Source organism: Cupressus sempervirens, chromosome 4, assembly GCF_028749045.1.
Source record: "Cupressus sempervirens isolate cs-2001-9-10 chromosome 4, ASM2874904v1, whole genome shotgun sequence".
Taxonomy (NCBI): Eukaryota; Viridiplantae; Streptophyta; class Pinopsida; order Cupressales; family Cupressaceae; genus Cupressus; species Cupressus sempervirens.
The window spans coordinates 893,944,724-893,969,654 of record NC_143121.1 but is presented as its reverse complement, the minus strand read 5'-3'; the positions used below and the strand labels follow the sequence as shown (position 1 = coordinate 893,969,654).

The 24,931-nt window shown below is 34.7% G+C and overlaps 1 protein-coding gene across 1 annotated transcript in view; it reads left to right on the top strand.

The window, feature by feature from the left end:
• Positions 1–21,353, top strand: part of LOC149564277 (uncharacterized) — a 59,469-nt gene extending 38,116 nt beyond the window's left edge. Inside the window, exons 3-4 of the mRNA XM_089827325.1 lie at positions 10,961–10,985; positions 21,044–21,353. Coding sequence (XP_089683451.1) covers positions 10,961–10,985; positions 21,044–21,140 — 122 coding nt within the window. The 3' untranslated portion in view covers positions 21,141–21,353. The remainder of the gene's footprint in view (positions 1–10,960; positions 10,986–21,043) is intronic.
• The last annotated feature ends 3,578 nt before the right edge of the window (positions 21,354–24,931 follow it).

Below are 24,931 nucleotides of genomic sequence, written 5' to 3'. Positions count from 1 at the left end.
CTATCTTCTTTACCCCAAGCACATAGATTAAAGAACGCCTAGGTGACTAGAAGCACCCATTGCTATTGTGAAATCACCTTACCACTTTGTCTATTCGTTCAAATGCTTATATGCTTCCTCTAAACCCCATTTTGGTCTCTTAGAAGGGTTTGATGCCTTAGAGGACTTCATTTGATGCTTAGGGGTGTTTAAGCCCCTATGTTCGTTGCTCTAAAGGAAGGGTATTTCTCTTCCCAAACCCTAAATTCATCTTTGCTAACTTTATTTGTCCACTTTGTTTGCCATCTTTCAACTAAAGGACCTTGTCAAGCGATCATCCTTTCCTTCTACTTTCATTGCCACTTCCATTGGAGTTTTTATTATTGTTTGTCAAATTGTTCAAATGCCCAAGAGATTACCATGTTAATTTCAAGATTTAGTTCTTTTATGGGCTTAGTGAACTCTGGCTTTTCCTTGTTGCCTCACCTCTTTGCCATCACCAAATCTAACTTCTTGATTTTTAGTCCAAGATCTCTTCAATTATTTGATCTATAGGTCTATCCTCTTCTTTGTGTCTAGACTAGGAGCCATCTCATCTTTGAGCCCTTTCTTTGCCTTTCCTAGGAGTATGTTCTCTCCTAGCATTGACCAGATTTTTGGGTCTAGGTGCCAAAGTTCAATTTCAACACCATTTGAGTGGGAGGGGGTGATTGAGACTCTTTATTACATAGGTATGCTCAAAGCTCTGGACCTTCATCTTCAATAATTCCTTGTCTACAACAATGATTGTGCTTGGAGATTCCTCAAGAGCAATTACAGTTTTAGGACCCCAATATCCAATAGGGAGCTTGTATAATCAAATCTCCATTTGGGGCCTAGAGGATCTTTTTCTTTATTTATAAAAATTGGATTCCTACTCCTACAAAAAGAATCTCATGCCATCTATTATCCATGAGCCACCTTCGATATCTTATCCATGTCGAACATTGATCCACATGCAACCATCAGATATATGTTTGAGGCAAAAATTCCACTTTGACCACACTCCTTGGTTCTCCCTACACTAGTTGATTTTTCAACCTTTCCTTGGCTAGCAATTCATTATATGGGTATTCAAGGAGGTTTCCTTATAGTGTTCGATTGCCTCGCTTAAGGACTATTCACATATCTCGATCTCATGACATCTAGAATGCATAAAATTGGAGTGACCTTTCGGGACAACCTAGGGTCCTTTGATTTTTTATCCATGTATGGTTGTCATCTACTTGATTGGATTCTCCAGTATTCGTGAGAAAATAGTTTCCTAAGGAGGGCTTAGATTGCTATTATAAATTGATATATACAATATAGATGAAAGGCTCTATATATAATAGATCATAGGAGGATGTTTTTAAACGATTTACTTGATAATAGAATATAGAAAGGAAACTTTCTAGGCCAACTAAGATGATCATTACAAAAAGATTACAATATTCTAATATCCTTCCTTAATGGTTATCGCACTACCTACCTTATACAAGACATAATTTACATGTCCTTTGGTCACAAACGCATAGAAGACTTCTCTCTTTTCTTGAGAATGTCTGCGACATGAGTTTGCAGCTCAGACTCTCCTTAATTTTGTAGAACTTGTGGATACAATCAAGAGAGTTACATTCCTTCCAACTCAATGTTGGGTGTCCAAGCTGCCCCTCCTTGTAACTAGAGACACTGAGATTAGCTTCCCAAATTGAAACCGTGATTTTAGAACAATTGGCAAACCCCAATGCTCCAAAACAACAGCCACAATCTTATACAAGAAACTATTTTTGTTTTTTGCAGATGAGCACTATGACCCAAAAATTGACTACAGAAACCACAATTTTTGTCGATCTTTTTTGTCAAACTCTCCATTATTTCTTGCAGAAAAATGAAAAGCTTGTGAACAACACCAATCATGATTTTCTTTGGAAAAAATCAATAAACCTAGACACATTTTTTTGAGAACAAAAAAATCTACCATGAGTTTTTTGGAAAAAATAAAAAACCCAAACTTTTTTTATGAGTAGAAAATCATAAAAACCCGTCTAGTAGAGAAAAAATCTATGATTCATGTGGGAAAAAGCTGGGCCAAAAACAGAAATGCATAGCCATGAGTTTTGGGAAAAATCGATCAAAAATTTGTTACAAAAACAAATTATGACATTTGTGGAAAAAATTGTTCAAAATCTATACAACCACAGTAGTGCAAAACCCACAAAAAATGCCTTCATTTTTGCAAAAAAACCCTAGGTCATAAAACACAAAAACCCGATACAGAAAAAAATTTGAGTTTTCAAACTTAAAACCCTAGCCAAGAAAAAATCTCAAAAAAAGTGTGGGAGCTGCAAACAAAATCGTACACACATGAGGCACAAAAAACTTGTACTTCATGGGTAAAAACTGTCATGCGGGCTTTAGTAAGTCATGGGACAAAGACTTAGAGAAATGAGTCGCCAAACATAAAACCCTTGGTTGAAAAAAAAAAATTGTTGTGCTGTTCTGGAATAAACCCTTGAAAATGACATGAACACTGTAGAAAAGAAAATGTGAGTTGCTGATTATTGTGTTGGTACTGAAAATGGCTCGAGTTTGAATATAATCTGCAGAAAACTGTTTTGAGGTTTTGAAGAATGACATGTTGGGAGAAGAAACAACATGTTTTTAAGGATTTTGATGTTGCTCGAAGTAGCAGAAAACAGACAGAAATGGTGTCAAAATAGACATGAAAACCCTTGATTTCTTTTGAGACAAAACCCTTGAGAATTTCTGTTACATTTCTTTAAACACCCACAAATCTCAAGTAGACCAAAAAATGGTTGAAGAACACTTGTGCGAGCAAAAATAAACTTTGGTAGAGAAAAAATGTTTGAAACCCCCTTACAATTTTCATAAAAAAGAACGACCACGAATTTGTTATAAAACAATTTGCCATAAGCCTCCCATGATTTCGATATAAAAAATCGATAAAAATTTTCTGGAAAAAATTCTAAGTAGAAAGCCATATTTTTTTTGAAAAAATTATCATATCTTTAAAAACCCCATCAACCCGCTTTGTATCATGTTATTATTATAAATCGATATATACAATAGAGACAAAAGGGCTCTAGTTGTAAGAGATTACAAGAGGATCTTTCTAAACAAAACACTCGATAACAAAATGTACGAAAGGAAATTTCCCAAACCAGGTAAGATGACCATTATAGAAACATTAGATTATATTACTATAGGTTATGGCCTAACCTAATGCATGTGCCTTTAACATTCTTCTACAGCTGCCTTTCTTTTGTTCAAAGATGCACATTATAGAAACATTAGATTATGGTAATATAGGTTATGGCCTAGCCTAATTCATGTGCCTTCAACATCCTTCTACAGCTGCCTTGCTTTTGTTCAAATATTTGATGTAATCTAATGTATTAAACTGAGGAGTCCAAGGTTCCTTAAATAAAGATTAGACTGAAGCATTAAAAATAGCAAGACTAAAAATATTGACAACTTAAAGTAAGAAGACCATCAACAAAGCAACTAAGAAATGCTAAGCATAGTAGACTAAAAAGCAAACTAAAAATATAGAATTTTCTAAAACCCTCCCTTAACGGTCATTGTACATGTCTTGTGATCGCAAATTCTTGAGAACATTCTGCTGCTCCCTAGACCCTCCCTAGAATGGTTTGCAACAAGAGAGTAGAGCCTGCCACTGACTTCACCACTGAGATGAGGCTGCCATTAACCCTCCCAGAAGCTGCAAAACTTTTGACTAGAAATCATCACAAAAGGTCCAATATGATGTTGGATAAAAAATCTATTCTTCCTATAGACAGAGATACATACTAAGCACAACTGCCACAATTTCAACGAAAAATCCGCAAACCCTCCAAACGATTGCAGACGAGCAGGATGCCCAAATCAGATTGCAAGATACTGTGATTTGAAGTTTTTGCAGATGAACACCATGACTCAATTGACTGCAATAAGCCACAGTTTTTTTATGGAAAAACTAACAAAACCCTGAAACAGGAATCCTTGAGAAAAAATCCATGCAAACTTTGCTAATTATAGAAACCAGAAATAATTTTTGAGGTGAAAAATTGATCAAAGCCAAACACGATGTTTGAGGTGAAAATCATTAAAACTAGAAACAAAATTAGAGACATGAATTAGAGAAACGAAACTTTTTAGGGAAAAAAAGGGTAGAACCCACAGATAATTTTTGACAAAAAATTATTAAAACCCTCCCATAAAATGATCTGATCATAATGCATAGGTAGCAAGCTCCTCATTAGAATGCAAAACAATTGGGGCCTTTTGTTGAGACCCTTCTTTGTGAATATTTCACAATCTTTCTTCAAACATGTGACAATAGTTGCAGTGATCACTCTTCTTCTTTGAGGATGTTGGAGTTTCACCCGATCCTTTCTGCTAGGAGATTTGAGTTTATTTGTGTTCTTGTTTGAGACTTGCGTTGAGAAGGCCACTTGTTCAAATGAGGAGGAACTTGCATGATCTCCAAACTGTTGCTTCCATCTATCCTGCAGCAGGCGCTTGTTGCAAAGACCAGAGTACATCAAATCAACATTAGTAGAAGTGGTATTGATTGTCTCTATGAAATGCTTGTGAGATCTGGGAAACCTTTTCAATGTGACTGCTAACATATCTTCTTCCTTCATCTTGCAACCAATAGCCTCTAGCTGGTCACTCATGTCTTTGATTTTTTGTAAGATGTGCTTGGAGATGTCTTCTCATCCATCATGATAGGAAACAACACTTTCTTTAGAAAGAAAGCTCAACTCTTGTTAGATGTCTCATAAAGATCCTTCAAGATGGCCTATATCTCTTTTTTGTTTTTTCATAAGGCACCTGAGGGAGCTGATCATTTGTAATTGAGAGTTTGATCAACATGACAGCTTCTCAATTATGTTCATTTCATTTATCCTGATCAGACTGAGCTTGAGTGGGAGGTGTCTTCTTACCCAAAACTATCTTATCAATATAACGGTGTTCAAATTTCAAATATTGTCATCATGCTTTGCTTCCAGGTGTTGTAAATGCACCTATTAAGCCTCTGATTTCCCTCCAACATAATGTTAGTGAAAAATACATCACTGAAATATAGGTTGCCGGTTGAATCGATGAAGGCATAGAAAATGAGGTAGATGCTAAAAAAAAACTGAACATTCTAGAAATAAATCAAACTATGGTGAACTTGAAAAATAAAAAACAGTCCATTTTTTTTCTTTTTTCTTTTTGAATCTGAAAACTGTAGACAGGTTTATGCAACAAAGTACAGGAAATAGTGCTGAAATCCGAATTTTCAGGTTAGGGTTTCCACCATAAATAGATTGTCAAGATCTTCTCTCGAGAATAGGCTGGAAACTGCAGATTTGTGGTAGTGAAAAATCACAATTTTTAGTAGGGATTTAACTCAACTAAACCTGCTTCATGGGAAAGGAAAAAAAATCTTTCAAAACCTAGATGCACCCACAAATTTGTAGTAAACTCCAGACCGGTTTAGAACAGACTGCAAAAATTTGAAAAATCAATTTCGAATTTTACCATTAGAAAATTTTGCCCAAAATTTTTCACCGCTCTGATATCATGAAAGTTTAATTTAATTTTCCTCATGTGTTTTCCAAACACGAATTACAGAAAAAATAATCCCCCAGGAAATTTGTTTTGATACCATTGAATTTCTGAAAATGGAATGAATTGTACTAACAATACCCACAAGTAAATAGAGTTTACAAACGTTGTAAAAAATATTAACTCAAAAGGAAAGTTGGCTAAATGAAGACATTTTCTAAGAATAGAATTGAATAAAACAACTAAAAATAAAACCTAAATGATCATTAAATAAGATTCTAGAACAATGAGCTAAATATAGCAAGAAGCTAGGATACTAAAAATATTCAAATAGCTTTGCTTTTGTTTCTGTTTTAAGAAGTGACTATAGGAAGGAACTTTCCATTGAAAACCTTTATCTATTGACTTGGATCTCTTTAGAAAATCCATCTTTTTTGTAGATGGGTCTTTCCTATATTTTGTCCCGCTTATTCAGAATCTTCCACTAGTTTTAAATTCCCAAGGGGCTGTATTCCCACGTGGCTAGATATTGTCCTTTGCCCTTAGATGCGTGGGCTCCTCTAAGTCTTCTATATTGTTTAGAAGCAACCATCTTGTTTTCCTTTAAATTGATTGCCTTTCTCTCTCTATACAAATGTATTTTTTATTAAATTTTTGTATATGACACACACATATCAGCTCTCCTATGCCATCGACACAATGTGAGAAATGATTTCCTTAAACCGATTGACCACCCCCCCCCCCCCCCCCCCCCCCCTTCTACAAATATAGTTTTTGTTTTATTGCACACACATTTTGGCTGTCCCATGCCATCCACAGAATGTGAGAAATTGTTATAGTGCCCTTCATGTTTTAAATGCACTTGACCTGGATGCCTACTGGGATGGGTGACCTTCGGGAAGGCCCAAGGCTTCACCGTTGTCACCTAGATGCAATGAGTGCTTAGTGTTCCATTCATGCTCTTGAGAGATGGGTTCTTGTGAGCCACTACTTGTGGAACATGGGACAGTAAGTTTGACATGAAAACTACACAGTTGATTCTTGATAGGACTTGGTAATTGGTTTGTTGTGGAAAGTATCTTGTACTTATCAGTTGTTGAGCTAAGGAGGCTCTACAATGAATGTTCCATAAGGTACAACACTTGTGGAAGGTTTTGCAAATTGGGTAGTGTTGATGTGAGTTTTGTGACCACCCCAACATGCAGGATATAATACTAAGTAATCTACCCTCGCTTAAATAAGGAAGGTTCAAATGTCAAGCAATGTGAAATTGTATGATTAAGTAAAGCAACCCTGAGGTATAACGTCTTTAGTTTTGGACACAACTTAATTTCATGATGTGATTTGCTATTAATCATAAGGGGAGACATAAAGTATTCAATGGAGATCTATCAACTTTTTAAGTGACAAATGATTTGACAATATGAGCTCTTCAACTTCTTATAATGGGGATTTTGAAATAAAATGCGAAAAGGATACGGTTTTAGAAATCTAAGCTAACTCTATCTCTAACTCTACCAATGTAAGAGACTATTGATGATGAGGTGAAACTAACCAATCCTTGCTTTGCCAACTTAAACAACTATGCAAAGGAAGGTGCCATCTTCTAAAGGTGCATGGAGAATTTTCAAATTTCTCATACACATCGAAACCATAAAATATGCAAGTCAATGAGCATGGGACAATTGAAGTTAAGTGATTTGCAGTGAGTTCAGCCTAACCTTATACTATAAAAAAGGTAGGAACATAAGTTTCACCATGAATCATCAATAATATATTTAACTCAACTACTTAAAACAAACAAATTCTATCTAAGTGAGGAATAAGAAACTATGCAACACTCCAAAATAACACAGGTATTCACCAAACTCCAATAATTTCACAAAAATCTCCTATTACAAATGAAATGAGCAAGACTTATAAAGAGGCCTCAAGCACAACGGACGACTCAGCTTAAACCAAGATCAACAACCCATATATTCCAAGTAATGCTAATTAGGGGTTGCCTAAACTCCACCTACAAGCATTAAATGCTGACCAATTAGAAAATTACATTGCTTTGAATACATATCCTTTTGAGGATGGACTAATGATAAAATTCAATGGGGGAATGCGTTAAATGCTTTCCTCATGCCAACTTCAAGTGACTTGATTGGTTGAAGATGAAAAGGTGCCACCTCAACATGCTTGTCTTGCAATCTTTGTTATAACCCCACTTCTTCATTCTCCCCATTTCGGAAATCTTCTTATTGAAATGTTCTTGAAATTGTTGGTGTCTTGATGTCTTACCTTGTTCCTTATTCATGACTTGAATGTGTCCACCTTCATCTTTTCTTGTTTGGGCTCGATTCATCCTCCTTCCTTCACGAAACGTTTTTTTTTTTTTGTAATCTTGTATACGCTGATCTTGATGGCATCAGTGACATTGTTTGTTCACCATACATTTTTTGTGCAATCATTTTTATCTTTGACTCTGATTTGCATTTTGACTTTCCTTATTCCACAAAATGTGTATATTTGCAATTTGATCATAACACTTGGTTGAGATTTCCAATAAATCTGGATATACAACATTGATCATGATATCAAGGATGCCTTCTTTATGAGACACTAATCAATTCACAAGGTTAAATGTTAGTAAGTCATCTCATAATCCTTTCCTTTACATTGTTGAAGTTGTTTCTATTGTTCTTGGATTTCCAAAGGAAATTCAAGATTGATATAGCATTTCTCCAGTGGTATAACTTACTCACTTGCCTTGCTCTTTGAATTCCCCTTCATGTGTTTGTTGACTTAGGCCATTGCACTTGCACTTCCATTTTGGTTTTGAGTCCTAACCTTCCTTGCTTGTTTGATAAATCACTTGCGACTGCCTTGTTGATGTTTCATGTTGACCTTGATGTTATAATCATCTTCATGCATGAAATGCTCGACCTTGAACATCATCCTTGTACATGAAAAAGCTCGGCCCTTCGTGATCTTGATTGTCATCCTCATCTTGGAAGTCATCTTTCACTTGTATGTCCTCCATGTATGAATCCTTCCAAAACAAGGAAATATTTGTATTACTTGTAATTTTTTTAAAGAGAATAATTGTTAAAACTTATGATTGAAATTTGAAAGAAAGTTGGAACCAAAATGTGAGGCAATTTCAGATTGTTACAAATGACCTACAAAATTGCATCTCTGAATCCCTAACATTGTAATTCCAACCCTATGCATTTCAAGAAAGTCAGTTCTGATCTTTGATCAGAGGGTTTGGTATGACATTATCCCTTGCATTTATGCTCTTTTTAATTCCAAGTTTCATACAATGCCTGATTTCACTTGATTTTGCTTAAACCTTTTCAGAAAATCCGTAATCTTGACATAATTGATAATTAGTACTTGGTCCAATCAGAACTTCACCTTTCCATGATGGAATTCTAACTCTTACCTGCTGGGACTTTGAAATACCTTTGACTTTCACAGAACTCACCAATTTCTTTGCTATAATTCATGAATTCTCCTGCAAATAATTGGAATACCTTGCCTTGCTTCTGGGTTTGAGCAGTCTTGTTTTGCTCTTGTTGAATGCCTAGCCTCAACCTTCAAGTTCTAATTTTTGCTTCTGCTGCTCTGACAATGGTCGATTGGTCTTGTAATATGCATTGAATTGTGATTGAAATGAAGACATCTGAGCTGTCTTTATAGGCATTCCATGAAAAGACTCACCCATTAGATTCACAAGGCCAACTCCTTGCATAACCGTTTAAACAATATAATTCAACAACTCTCCTTTTCCCAAGCTGTCCAAACTCATGTTGCTTTTAAATGTCCAAAACATGACCTCCCAGCACACTGACCCTATTAGCAATTCAACCTTGGGTTCACAAATCCACTTCTTCAAATGAGCCAACCCATGACAAATTCAAATTTCATTTCAATTTGGGCAGTTTTATCACAGATTGTTTTTAACTTTATCCTATGAGGGGCTGGAATCCCAACCCTCATTAGGATTATACTTGAGTGTTTTTCTTACCATATAGGTCTTCTAAATTTATGTCAGAAGTCCACTGGTTCATTGGATTTTTCATTGACTACAGGTCGAAATTTCACCAAGGATTAGGATTTTTCCATTGCACATTGAGATGCACTTCCAAACTCATTCAAAGTGTTAAGCGGATTCTAAAATTGCACAAGGATAAGTTCTATGGCATGATAGGAAATTATATGATGGTTAGGATTTTCATTAAGCATTTCAATTGAATTTTCAAACTTGCCAAGAACAGCTCAGCAAAAGAGGTCAGAAATCTCACACGTGATAGCATTTTGGATTGAAACTTTGAACTAAGGATCCTGGCTTGTAAACTTGGATCTGGTTTGCTTTCTCCATTCCCCATTCTTCTCAAGCGTTCAATCTCTCCCACTTCATTAACGCCCGAGATTCCAAAAATCGCTGCCAAGCTAAGACCAACCTAAGAAAACTACTAAAGCTGCCAAGCAGGGTCCCCATTTGCAATGGGTCAATGGTGCAAAAAGGTTACAACAGGTAGCAAGCTAAGTGGGTTTAACTTAGGAGGAGACTCCATGTTAAGCATGTTTGAGTTGAAGTCGTACTCAGATCGGTGACCTCCCAGGAAGGCCCAATGCTTCACCTCTGTGAGCATCACCTATATGCAATCTAAGTGTTCCATTCATTCTCATGAGAGATGGGTTCTTGTAAACCACTATTTATGAAACATGGTTCAATTTGTTTGACTCGAAATCTGCACAGTTGAATCCTGATAGTAATATTACTATTTTAGAGCCTTCGAAACATGTCTCTTCATCCTCCATACTTGTATAGATATAAGTTTTATTGGCTGTCCTATGCTGTTCTTGCAACCTGGGAAGTTATTTTACCATCTTCAAAATCTGCTCCCCCCTTCCCACAAACTTGGGAGGTAAATAGACTGTACCTAATTAAGGAAATTCTATTTTCAGTTCTGAATTCTTGTTTAATTCCTTGCTGCCTCAGATGAGTTATGGTTGTCGAATGGTCCATGGTCCACAGTATTTAGCAAAATCAAAGGAAATCAATCAAGCCTATAAAAAATGTCAATGTTAATTAACAGTGCTAAACAATATCCTTATTATTGTGTTATACCCATACTGGATTGTTAATGCTTGATAGTATCTTATAGGTAGACACATTGATTGGAAATGCATTTGCTTGACAAGATTGTTTTATCATTATGTATAAACAAAGTTGATTTTATCTCTTTACTTAAATTTCTATATCGTATTAATATAAATTGATATAGTTTTACTAGAGTGCAGATAATTATTAACAAAAACTAATTAAAACTAAATGTTATAGTTATCAAGGGTTGAGTCTAACACATGGTTCACCTTGTAGGTGACATTGGAGCGGTTGATGGGGGGTAAATTAAAAAACTCAACTTTATATTAGCTTGGAATTCATGATGGTAGCTCAAGATGCACAATGTCCATGTATATTTTTTCAAAATCAATACTTGAAAATTCTGCCGTACATCTGTTATTTGTTATTTTGTATTACATTTACTTATTTTAAATGTGCTTTACTACTGAAGACCATTCTGCATTTCAGTTTTATTTCAATGATATCAACATGTTTTTTATATTCTTTTCATGCTTTCTATATGTATTTTGATTTACTTCTGCATCCTTCAGCATTGTTGATTTTCTAAAACCTGGTTTTCATTATGGCATGACAGTTGTGGCTGCTTAAACCTAGTTATTTCATGTGACTTGAATTAGATTTTTAATATTCTAACAAATGTTGTGCAATGGGTAGTTGTTCGGTTATTCAAAATGATTGGTTGTACTCTGACCTTGATGCGAGGAAATGAATGTTGCTTACAATTGCATGCCAAGAAGATTCGACTAATTCGTCTAATTAGTACTAAAGCTAATTTTTCTATAAGCTCTTGTAGAAATAATAAATATTTTAAAATGTTTTCTCAAAGAGAGTGACAGGCATTAGGCTGGGGCATGACATAATGTTAGTTTTTATAAAGGAAACACATAATCTTTTATGCCAGATGATTTGACATGGAGAAAACTAAATTTTTAAGTTCATTTCCAAATTTGAAGGTGGGAAAGAAATGTTTGAAGAATGAATGTGCAAAGATTGAGAGGATTGCATGACACTCTAATATGTGTACAATACATTTATTAATGTATGGGAAGCTACATCAGTCGTTATAACTTACGTTGTACTATTATCCTTTATAGACATAACTAATGGAGTGTATAAATGTTTTCATTCAAAGTACATTATGTTATATATCTAATACTCTTGATGATTATATTTTAGGCAGTGTTAATTTTGTTGTGAAATTTTATAAATGGTTATGACCAAGAGTTTTAATCACTAGATTACTCATAAGATGCCACAATCAACTATTTGTTGAATGTAATGGTGAGGAACCCCAATGGCCTGTGTGTGAACATGATAAATTGGCTTCTTTGGCAACTTAAAAATAGTTTACTTCCCCCAAAAAGTGGTGTCATTGTAGTTAGAGGATGTTGGAGATGACAAAAACTTGATGTAGCTGTATTGCTTTCCAACTAGCATTGACAATTACTTTATGTTTAGCTTTAGAGAATGATAAAGCTACATGCCAGAGTGTGCTCCTCAAAATGAATTATGAATACAAAGAAAAATGTAATTAGCTGTTAATTTTCAAGCATCTAATGAAAATATCAAATACATCTGCAGAGTCTTAATGCAAAATGATACTAACATTATTGAGTTGATTTGGGAATGTATTACAATATGGCTTTTATAAATAATTTCAAATATAGCTTTACAAACTACCATGTTAGGAGAATACAACTAATTATTAAATAACAAAAATAAACAAGTCACTAAGGCCACTTTATTAACATAAACCTTAACATTACAACACCCCTTTCTAAGTTTACATTTCATGCAACAAAATATGTTGATCAAAATAATCCACTACATATTTTTAAGAAACCTTTTCTTCAATGAGAAAACAAATCCTGAACCAAAATAACTCCATCAAGCTATCTCGTAACTCTCAAAGGGGTGTTGTATCTTAGTTCTCAGATTATTGCCCTTTCGAACTCGACTCACAGATCCCTCCAATTATTTGACAGCAATCCATATTGAGCCATCCACAATCTTCCATCAAATTGTCTCAGGACCTTTGGAACAGTATGATTCAGTAAATCTATAGACTATCGAATAATTTGTGCAACAATATATATTGATCTCACAAGACCCCTTCCTATCTTCTGTTATGTGCTCTTTTAAAAATAGGATATAATAATAAAAGTAAAATATAAAAGAATACAAATAAAATTTAAATTATAAATATATAAGAATAAATTAAACACAACTGGAATTTAGTTTAGTGAGTGGACAAAAGGCATGAGATGGAGAGTTGTGACAACCTCAAACATGACATATAAAAGGGAGAAGAGAACTTTATGCAATTGAAAGTGGGAGAGGAAGGAATAGAAAAGGAAAGGTGTAAATCAAGAAAGGATTAATCGAGAAGAAAATAAAGAAGTGACTCCTCCAAAATGCAAAAGTTATGAAGGGTTGTAACACTTTCAAAAGGGTTGCAATTATGAAAGGTTGTAACTCTTTCAGAAGACAGGAATGATGAAGGATTGTGAATCTTTCGAAGGGTGGTAATTGTGAAAGGTTGTGGCTTTTGCCAAGAGGCGGACATGATGAAGAGGTGTGACCTCTCCCTTACATTGGAAAATATTAAGTGGAGAAGTTTCATTTGAAGAGAATGCAAGAGAGCTCAATTTCGGGAAATCATAAATTATTGTCAAAGGCAACAATGGAAAGTGGTGACTAGATTCTCATGAAATGTTGCGAGCCTTTCACCAATAAGTAGTAAGGAGAAATCATTCCCTTGTTAAGATTTGAGCTTAATGTTTAACTTGGATTGTTCTCTTTGATTCAAAATTGGCATTTTATAGTAGTTTGTTCCATTAAAATTGGCCTTTTAAGGTTGCATAGTGGTGGGCTGTATGTATTGAGCTGGGCTTGTACCATCGATGCTTCCTATACTCCATGTCAACTATTCTTTACTGCATAACAATCTTGAGAAGTCTAAATTGGAATTGAAGAAAATAGATTATATATTTTCATTGTATTGCATGACCAATGTTGAATAAGTCAAGTTGTAGTCTAGTTTTATCTTCTCAAGAGGCAAGATATGGATGCTAGCATAAGTAATTGAAAGCAGTCCAACATATTATAATCTCCATCAGTGAAAATGCATGTGACGAATGGAGTCTTTTAAAAATGATGTTCAATGCCTTTATGGCTTGTTTGTTTATTGGCTGTTTGAATGAAGAGAAATCCTTTGTTTAGTGGCTGTTTGAATGAAGAGAAATCCTTTAAATCATGTAGAGAGGAAAGAGAGAGGAAGCTATGTTTTGCTTTCAACTTTTGTGTTCCTAGAACCAAGTTATTTTATTTGCATTACAATACTTGTTGAAAGCTGGCCTATCCATGCGTTGTGTTTTTGTTGCTTCAAGATACTACTCGTAACTTTGCACAATGATCAAAGTGCAAATTTCTTTTACATGAATAGGGTTCCCTCTCTTAACGAAAGACAGTTTTTGTGAATGATGGTTGATTGAAGATTTCTTGGGCGGGGTCACCCTTACAACTGACATTGCTCTTGTTTAAGACATGTTGAAAAGAGCTATGGTATTCGTTCTTATAAATGGAACTTTTGTTATGGATTGCCCTACTTGGGTGCTTCCATGAGTGACACAGGTGAGATAATACTAGCACTCGCGCATAAACCAATGACAGTTTAAGTTTGTAATCTAAGACAAACATCTTGTTGAAGATGGATGAAGACACAAACAACAAACATACTTAAATTTGGTTTCTCCTTTATGTTCAACTCCATAAAGCTTCACTAATTATAGAACTCATCAACATTTTTTCGTTATATCACATTTCCAGCGTTTAGCACAAAATGCAACCACAGTTCACATTAATAAATATAAATGTAGCATCTTCAACCACTTGAATTATCATTAAACATATTGTATCTTAGCATTTTCAACCACTTGAATTATCATTAAGTATATTGTATCTTCAAGATATGACTTACAGATTCAAATAATTGATAATAAATGTTTTCATTCTGACTGAGTGTGTAACAGGAATCATTCAAGAAGGTTAAAATTCGTCCTCATTAATATTTAACTATAAAATGCCACCAAATGCCATATTATCACATCGTAGGATGATTTAAAGACCCCAGTAAGATGAGGTTTTATGGATGCACTTAAATGACATATAAATAATCCTCAACCGGACAATATGCAGAGTCTCAGTAAGAGAAGGATTTACATATGTTCTCAAATATCTCATAACATTAATAATGTGGCAATTTATAAATCCCACTAACTGGATAATTAATGTATTTCTCAACCGGGATTTCTATTAGTGGAATATAGCAGCATATAACAATAATTGTTATTTATGATTTATCAAGTCAATAGCATGTGTTAGTTGTCATTATTGAGCAACGTTATTTCTCAACCAGGATTTCTATTAGTGGAATATAGCAGCATATAACAATAATTGTTATTTATGACTTATCAAGTCAATAGCATGTGTTAGTTGTCATTATTGAGCAACGTTAATTATAAATTGTGAGCAAAGTTGTATTCAGTCTGTATGGAACTCCAAAATTCTAGACAGCAGTCAGATGAGAATTTAATCTATGATCTAAGAAAGTACATCAATCAAACACCATTAATTTGTGGTTAATGAGGCGCAGCAGGCAATTGTCAAAGCACAATGGTCAAATAACAATAAATTCAGTTTGATCTGGTACATGAGTTTTTCAGGGAGTCAACAATCAACTTCTTAACGATGACATCTCTGTCTTTAAACCTAGTTGAATCTAGTTGAAAAAAGGAGGGGTCAGAATGATGATAAAATGTGATTTCCTTAATGAGTCGCTAAATGTCATTCATTATGTCATTATAATGTGATTGTATCTTTGCCAGCAAACCAAAAGTCTTGAAAGTTAAATGTCATCATAATCTGATTGCATCTTTGTCCTGAAACTGAAAGTTCAATGTCATCATAATGAATGAATTTTTAAAATGATTTCTTTACGAGTCTCTAAACTTCACATTGCTGCTGACATTCATCCTTTTGGTAGCAGTAATCCAAATAGTCATTGATATACAATAAAAAACAGAAGCTAATTATTTGGGTGTATTTGACTTCTAAAACTGCAACAGTCGGGTATCTATAATATAAGGGTTTCCTTAAAATGAAATCTCTCAGAGTAATTAATATATTGCTAACTTGTCTAAGGGTCCCATTTTCTTAGGATGCTAAGAGGGCTGTATTCTCTGTTATAGGGGAGTGCTAAAGCACATTTTTATGAGAATTTTATTTCTAACTTCTAAACAGAGAAAATTGACGAGAAGACCCATGTCTAACTTTATTGAAGCAAATGACGACTATCCAAGAAGTAGTTTAAAATTGGTGAAATAACATTGAAAAATTTGCAGGTTTGTTGAGGATAAATCATAGTCACATCATACATACATGGCAGTGGCATCACAAATGAAACTTGTAAATGGAATAATAGTGTATGGGTTTAAAATGGGAAAAACATTGGAACGATGAAGCAAATTTGAGGGTGCTAAAATACTCTTTTAAATGTGGATATGTTTTTGCGAATATGATAGTATCAATAGGCAAAATCTATGGCCTTTTGTAAGTATGTAAACTGGCACATTTTTTAAACAGGTAATATTATATATAATGCTAAAATATTGTGTTATATTGTAATATATAAGTTTTTGATATAAAATTATAGGTGGAAATTGGGACTTCTACCGGTACAGCTACTTTTTCCAAAATATAAGATGGGGTACTTGGAGATGTCAAATTTTCTCTAATATAATTTTAATAATTTATAGAAAATCTGAAAATATGAGATTGAACTTTCGGTTTGAAGACAGATGCAATCATCCACTTGTTTCCAATTAGTGGGAAAACTTGTGTGTCACTCCTCAACCGGTCATGGCATTGTCTACCTTCCCGTGGAGTTATTTCCTTTCTGCAGCATACTTCTAACCTTCCTGTGCGTTCTTTTTACCTTCCATCAACATTTTATTTCCTTCACACCTGTCATGTTTGCCTTCCACAGTGTTTCTGACTTTTCTGCATATTTTTTTGTGCGTGTTTTTGTTTCTTTGGTTGTTGAGCAGGGTACTGTGGGGGACAACCAGAGATAGCTGTGGGGCATCTCTTGCTTGCAGATATGTACCCAATCACGTCTTAGGTACAGAAGGCGTCACAGGGGCTGGAGATGTGTCTCCATGCAACTATGGTTTTTTTACTCAAAGCAGAAGTAAACCATATGTTAGTAGATAAATCTAAAATATTAAGAAAATAAAAGATGTTATAAGGGCATTATAATAATACTGATTATAAAAATGCCTTAAAGATGTATTTTTAAATTTAAAATATTGTTAAAATGTTATAAATAAACTTATGTTTGCATTTGCATAGTTAGTTAGAAGCCTATAATGCCCATAGTTTATCGTTTTTGACAATTGGTATCACACTTGTGTCCGTCAATATGGTCTTTCACTATTGACTCTTGGTTGGCTTCCCCAGGATTGCACTCATTTGAACCTGGCAATGCCTGTCCCTTGGGTGGAATCTGCAGCCCATCGGATTCATCATCTTTTGTGACATGTGTAACATATGAAACAATCAACAATGCTCTCATTTAGATTTATTGGAGGATCAACAGTCAAAAAACAAAACAAATATGCTTAAAATTTTTCACGAGTTTGGAATCACATTCTTTTTGGCAAAGAAGGGCTACTTTCCCGGTTTGACTTAATTTTGATGGGGTTTGATTGGTTTATGAAAAAAAGGCAGCCTGGGTTAGAACAACACAGTGCAAGTGGCAGGCATGTTCAAAATGTGGCTGTCCTCTTACGGTGGTATAAATGGCTTGAGGACTTCATTAATGCTATCGAGTGAAAATGGACTTGTGCTAGTATAGAGTAAAATCAAGTTGCCCGGATTTGTAGCTAAACTTTATGAAGGTTGTTGATGGGGATTTATCTTGTATTGTGGAAGGTTTGTGCTGGGCAGTCTGATTAGGACACAAATGACAAGGGAAATAATAAGTCGAGTGTAAAATGGTGTTTCCTCTCGCTTGAAGTTTCCAAATATTGTGTGTTTGAATTATTGCTTCTGTTCATTTGCTAAAATACTTTTTAACAGTATTTACAGTAGTCAGTAAAAGCTGTTTCAGGCTAAAGTTTATATTAGAGGCTAGTATGTATGGCGGAACTTGATATTATAGATTAGTTGAACTAAATAGGAGGCACAATTGGTCTACTATCTAAGTTATAATAGAATTTGAAGTTTCTTTCTTACTTCAGACTAAGGCCACTTTGAGCAGCCACATTGAATCTGTTTGGGATTGTTGGACAAATGGGGCCATGTCCTAAGTCAACAATTGCTGTGGAAGTGGGTCTTGGCTATTGAAGTTTTCCTTGTTGACAAAGTTGATAGGTAGTTGATACAAGAGCCCGGAAGACGAACTTGTTTGAAGCTGTGGATATTAGTTGAAAAAGTGAGCACGTGGCTGCATTTTTAGAGCGACGCTTCTGATTTTGGCTAGATGCTAGTGAAGTGTGATTATTTGCAGAATATACAATGTGGTCATCTGGTGATTGGTGATTTGGATCAGGCCATTTGACTGGCTTATCCATTTGGCTGACAGGAAAACGTTAGCAATGTGTGGGGTGGTTGGATAGTCACGGTTGTGGAATGATGTGTATGGCGGGCTTGGACTTGGCCGCATCTTGTAGGCATTAGAAAAGGGAAAAAGTAGAGCAATGAATGATGGTTGGATGAACTGTCACTTTAAGGCAACAGCTCATTTTTCCTGAGATCATCGATTCTCTTATTGTAGGCATAGAGAGGTAGAAGGGAGCATGGGTTGAGCTGAGAGGGTTGACAAGAAGCTTGCTTATGCAGGTTAAGCGAGTGGTAGCCTGGAGAGTTCATTGATGTTCTTATGTGGTGGTTGAGTGTAGAGAATGGCCCTTGAGGCTGTGAGGTGCATAGTGTATTAATGTATTAGCTAATTGACTTGCATGCTGGTTGATAGGGTGCTGAATAAGCCATTGAAGACTTAACTGATTCAGTGGGGCTAGTGCAGTGATATTTTGGATTGTTCTAGTGTGGATGATATGAATATAACAATAAATATACAGTTGATATGACATCCAGTTTAAAATAGGCTAAATAGATGCTGAAATGCATTTGGTGTATTGGCCAAAGGGCCATGAGTTGCAAGTGCAATGCACATTGTTTGAATTGCAGCTTCATTCAATATGAAAGAAAACATTTAAGTAGATATTTTACATATTATAATATGTGTGCATTAAGATAACATTATATCTTATAAGTTTTGATTTTATAGAAGTGAGGGAGAGCATGTCAACAGGCTGTACTATGGATTCTAGAGATTACAGGGGCCTTTGCAAAAGCTGTCTTTTTAAGTCCATCTTTCATTAAGTATTTTAAATTTTCATGGTCCATGATGTTTGGTAAATGAAAATTTATGGTAAGCCTTTGCAGATGGATTGATGGAAGTTTTGGACTGTAACAGATCGTTTTTCTATTCCATTTTCTGGCTGGTGGTGGTTGGTCAGTGATCTCATCTTATTCTGACATATCTCTACTCATTTTACCTACGGGTAACTAAGATTGTGTTTTCTGTGTTTATGGATGAAGAACTCATAGACATTTGTATTTGACCTCATTAATCATTGCAGACCTCTGATCAAGGAATCAGCTGAAGGAATAGACTTCAAATGATCAATCTTTAAAAACTCTGATTGTGAATGCGTAGGAACAAATAGTTAAACCTGAGAAGGAATGCTTAAAGGAATTGAGAGAAAAGCAAGGGATAATTCTTTAAGAGTCTACACTAGCAGGTTTCAGTGCACTGTGAAACAGAAGAGGTGATAGTCAATATTTTTGAGTGAAGCAGATTCCTTCTGGCCAGCTGGAACTTTAGTTCCAATATTTTCCCGGGAGACATTTAGTTAAAAAATTATTACTGGATAACAATATGTTGGATGGAAGAAAAAGGTCTCAGAAGTAATGCATATAACAAACGAAGGATCAATCCTCAGAGAAGTGAGTGTTGATGGAGTTTGAACAGGGAAAGAAATGACAGACGAATTATAAAGATTCTTCTTGAAAGTTTGTGACCGTTTGGATGTCACTGGAGGAAGGTAAGCCGTCATTCAGAGAGATTTTGTGATGTGGCAATTTCATATGCATTCCATGACTGGAAATAAACATGAAGCAGATGCCATTGATTCATGTTACACGTCCAATCCATGTTGATGACATGTTGAGAAGATTCCATGGATGCTGCTCTTGACTAAATGAAATAGTGAGGGAAAGTGAGGAAGGTGCCAGTGTTGAATTAAAAGGGTTCTGTATGCTTGCAGGACTTAAAATAAAGAAGAGATAAATGAAATGTGCTACTCCTGAAGCATAGGCAATTGCTTATTAGTTGAGTACTCCAACTAGAAACACTACGATCCTCCGCTTTCCCTTATATAGGGACCTTCCATGCAGCAATATATTTTAAATACTAATGATCTTTATTACCATAGGAGCTGAACTTGGTGCTGTGTCTTTTCAGAGTATGACAGTAGATCCGTCGGGAGTTTATGGCCTCTTCCTCAGTATATTCAGTAAATGTATGGTAGAATGCATGCATATATTCCTGGATGCCAATCAGTTACTTGAGTTAAATTCATCTTCCCATCTGCCTAGGATGCATTCCTGATCAATGCCTAAAGTAGATTGCTCTTGGTAACTGCAGATCCGTGCTTGTTTTTTGAATAGTTGGTAAACTTGTTTAGTAAGTAAAAAAAGATATTTTATCTTTAATGATTAAAATGTTGAAATCGATCATAGAATCGAAATGTAACTATGCTCATGTAAAGGTTTGGCAACAGATCGTCCTAGAGAGAACTCTCCTGTTTTTTTTCTTGCACAAATATGGAAGAATTGGTGCTCTCTTTACATATAAGAAACGTGGTTCATGAATTATAAAATACAGTAAGGGTAATTGCACTGGTATGCGAGAAGTAATTCTCAATTTGCCTTGAGGCATGACTGAACAGGAATAGATGAAAACAGGTTGGAAAATTCGAAAATGCTACATTTTGATACTACATACATATTTCATATCTTTTGTAACATTCCTTTTATGCTGTCAGTTTCCATTTACTGAAATGCATCCTCTGTTCTTTATTTGTATCCTTACCTAAGATTAAATGCTTGAAACCTTGAAACCATCTTTTTTCACTTAAGCTTCAAATGCCACGTATGAGTTTGTGATAGTCTACGTTTTTTCCGCTGCAGGTACTTGAATAGACTGTTTAAGCTTGACGGTAGCTGCACACTCCGGCAAGTAATTTTTGTAGCAATGATTGAAAAGCATAATTTGGTTAATTCGTAGCTGACTTAAATTAAGTTAATAAAGTGGTTCAGCCTCCTATTTTGCAAGTTCATATTATCGAACTTGGCAGAATTGTTAGCGAGTTGTGATGTCAAAAGCTCAAGCAAGATTGAGACTGAGCTTTAGAAAGTCTCTGCTTGTGGAATTAAAAAAGAATGAGTATGAATTCAGAAACAAAATAAGAATGAGTATTCCAACATTTCAATTTTTGAAGTGCATTTTCCCTTTTGTTTGTAGCATTCTTTGTTTCATGGACTGATGGTGTGAGATTTGTACAATGGTTTCCTGTAACTTTTTAGGGCAGGCCTAAAATTGATGGCCAGTGCAAGTTTCTTAATTCATGTATTTTATTTTTAAAAGATTTTTAAAAGATCACACACACACACACACACACACACACACACACACACACACACACATAAGAATAAGAAATTAAACTAATTCAAATTATAAATATATAATTTCTAAATTCATATAAGAAATTAAACTAATTCAAACTTAGTGCTGTAACAATTCACTTAATTCAAACTTGAAACCTGAAACATTATACTAATATACTTTATCTTGCAGCAAGTGAACTTGTTCACCTATTCAACCATATAACTGAAATGTAAATCAATAATGCAATGAACAATAAACAAGTCATGCACACAAATAACACCAGATTTTTGGTCTCCCAGTTATCCAGGGAAAATTGTGGTGGGGATGACACCCACAACTCTTCAGTACAATAGAAAAGTTTTTCCCTCATAGGAGCTACAAATGTTACTTTCTAGTTGACTCACCTTGTTAGGAGTGGCTGATACATTGTTAGATGTACTGAAAGTCCTATCAAAGGCTACCTTGCTATGCGGTTTTATTCCACTATTACAGTTTTCACCTTGTTGAGGGATTTACAATGAAGTCTTGTTAAGAACTACCTTGTTGAGGGATTTACAATGAAGTCTTGTTAAGAACTACCTTGCTTTAAGAAAACTTGTTGAAATTGTTAGGAATGAAACAAGAAAAGTGATCTGTCTTCTTTTAGATTGATTATGTCCATTATGCATTGTACTTGTCCATACTTTTATTCTGTAGCCTTTTTGTAAGTTGTTTTGTGAATCAATACTCCAACACTTTTACACCATGTATTTTAATACTTAACCATATGAATGCAGAATGAAATAATTAAAAACTATATACAAAAATAAGAAACTCATAACGCTATGATTTGTCATTGAGGGAACCTTGGCCAAGGGAAAACTTGATCCATCCATGCATATTTCTTTCTTTTTCATCTCTCTTTTTGGGGGGGGGGGGGGGGGGGGGGGTGTTTTCCCATGAGGTTTTCCCCATTTCACTACTTCATGAGAGATTGCATTACATTTGCACTTCCATATTGTACATGGGTGCCTAGGATGACCTAGTAGCTACGACCCATCGTACATTGTCATCTAGCTTTTCTAAGCTTAAGTGCATCCCCTTAAGTTGCACTTAAAAGGGGGGTGTTGGTGTAATTAAATATTACTAATTACACTTAAGTTTACTTAGGACAACATATTTGTCTATTAGTTGTCATGTAAATACATAGTAGTTTGCATTTTATTTTAGCACATAGTGCAAGAGATTTATACACAAACTTCTTTCTTGTCTCGTACCTCATTGTTTGTGAGCTCTACCTTTATGTCATCCTCTCATTGTTGCACATGTTTCACATACTTTCTTACACAATGGAGGATGATCCAACTTTGGTGGACATGTGACTACACTTTGTCTAGTTGATAGGTTATCACTTCATCACTCCTAGATATCATGCATTGCCTATATATTTAGGAACATCTACATTGGACTTACCTGAATATTGGACATTTTGATATAATACCATTTGATCATTATTGAACTATTCATTTGATTATTTTTTTTGTCTCTCTTGTGCTATCTCTTAAGCTTATAGATCGTGACATTTTCATTCTTTGCCTTAGGCCAATTCCTACATGGTATTAGAGAGCTTGAGGCATATTTTTACAATAAAAAAATATTTATTTTATTTTATCTTTAATAAGATATATTCACTAGTTTATCTAGTTGGAAGTATTTGAATGAGTGTTGCAAAATTGACTCTTAAAGGAACACAACTTCCTTTTAATAGGGTGATATTTACTCCATTACATGATGCTTTTAATTTTTTAGGACTTTTGCCTTATATATGGTACACTTTGACTATTTTGAAACATTTTATGCATAAAGTGATGCTTTTGATTATTTATCATTTTAGGGGTTTATCTATTGTTTGTATGTCTTCTAAACTTTGACAGATTAATACGTTTAATGCATAAATAAATAAAATCTATTTAGCTTTAATAACCCCTTGAGTTTTAGAGGATTGGGGATTTTGAGTCTTCGAGCATTTGTTCCTCAATTGAGAAATATAAAAAACAATCATAATATATTGGCAATTGTTAGTCCTAATTGATAATGCTGTTATTGTATGTAAAATAGTCATATAAGTTGTTATGTTGTCATTGATGTCAAGCCTTAGTTGGTTAGACATTATGCTAATTCAGTCGAGTACCACAAGATTTGATTGATGAAGATGATTTGAAGAAAGTATGATGATATGTATGGTATTCGATGGGTACTTGAATGAGTTGGACTGTGATAGTATAATGTTGGTTTAATTTTTTTACAATCATGGAATGTTGTGATTAAGTATTGAAGATTATGTATGTTCAAGTTACATAGATTGAACTGCACAGTGAAAGAAGAAATACAATATTCACTAAGCTACTACAATTGTCATCGAGTGCTTGGCAAATAAGAGTTAAAGTTTAGTGTTAATCGAGTAATTTCAGTGTTAACTGAGTGATGTATTGCCCGACTCAAGTTGTAATATTCATTGAGCCTGAACAATTTTTAAAAAAAGAAAACATTAATATAAGGCCGACATTTGATGGAAATTAAGAAAGATCGAGAAGTTCAAATGATAAAGTCAAAGCTAGTTACAAGATCTATGACAAAAAAATGTAATGAAGATCTAATGAATGAGATTTGGCAGAAGGAAGATGAGCACAAAGTTTAAGAAGGAAGTATATTTTTTGAGTGACTAAATACAATTAATCTGAGATCTATGATCGTGATTAAGTGGCAAAATTTGGAAGATTGTGGAAAGCAGAAGTTACCTATGTAAGGAGATGAACGCGATTATTTTTGGTTGCTGATCATTATTGATTGTTGTTGATTATGCAAATTGAAGTGAAAGAGAAGACATAAGGTGAACTGACCTGAACATATGTGTGAAGATCAAGCAAGAGGAATTCCCAAGTGAAAGTGGAACTGTGTTAATTAGTCAGACAAAGACCAGAAGGAAGAGATAGAGTGAAGCAAAGATATGAACAAGCAAGGTAGTGTTAAACTTGATAGATCACTTGACTGTTACTTTCTTACCATTGTAGGAGATAACATATTTTAATTGAGTGAACCTAACAAGTCTTTGAGATCTTATATGGTAGCATTGATTAGTGATGTTTGTAAGTCCTTTAGAGCAAGCCACTTTGTAGAAATGTCAAGGAGTGATAAGGTCTAAATGATCTTTGGTTAAAATCCTCTAACCAGGTCACATAAAAAATGTGCATGTAACCTTCAACAAAGTTGGCTCCTAGCAAAGCTTACTTAAGAAGAGTGAATTATTTTTGTTGTCGGTTCCTAGATGGCTTTTCTCTTTATAGGGTTTCCATGTTAAACATTTGTGTTATATGTGTGAATGCTTGTGTTGCAAAGTTTAAGTTTAATTAAGTGTGAATGTAATATCTCTG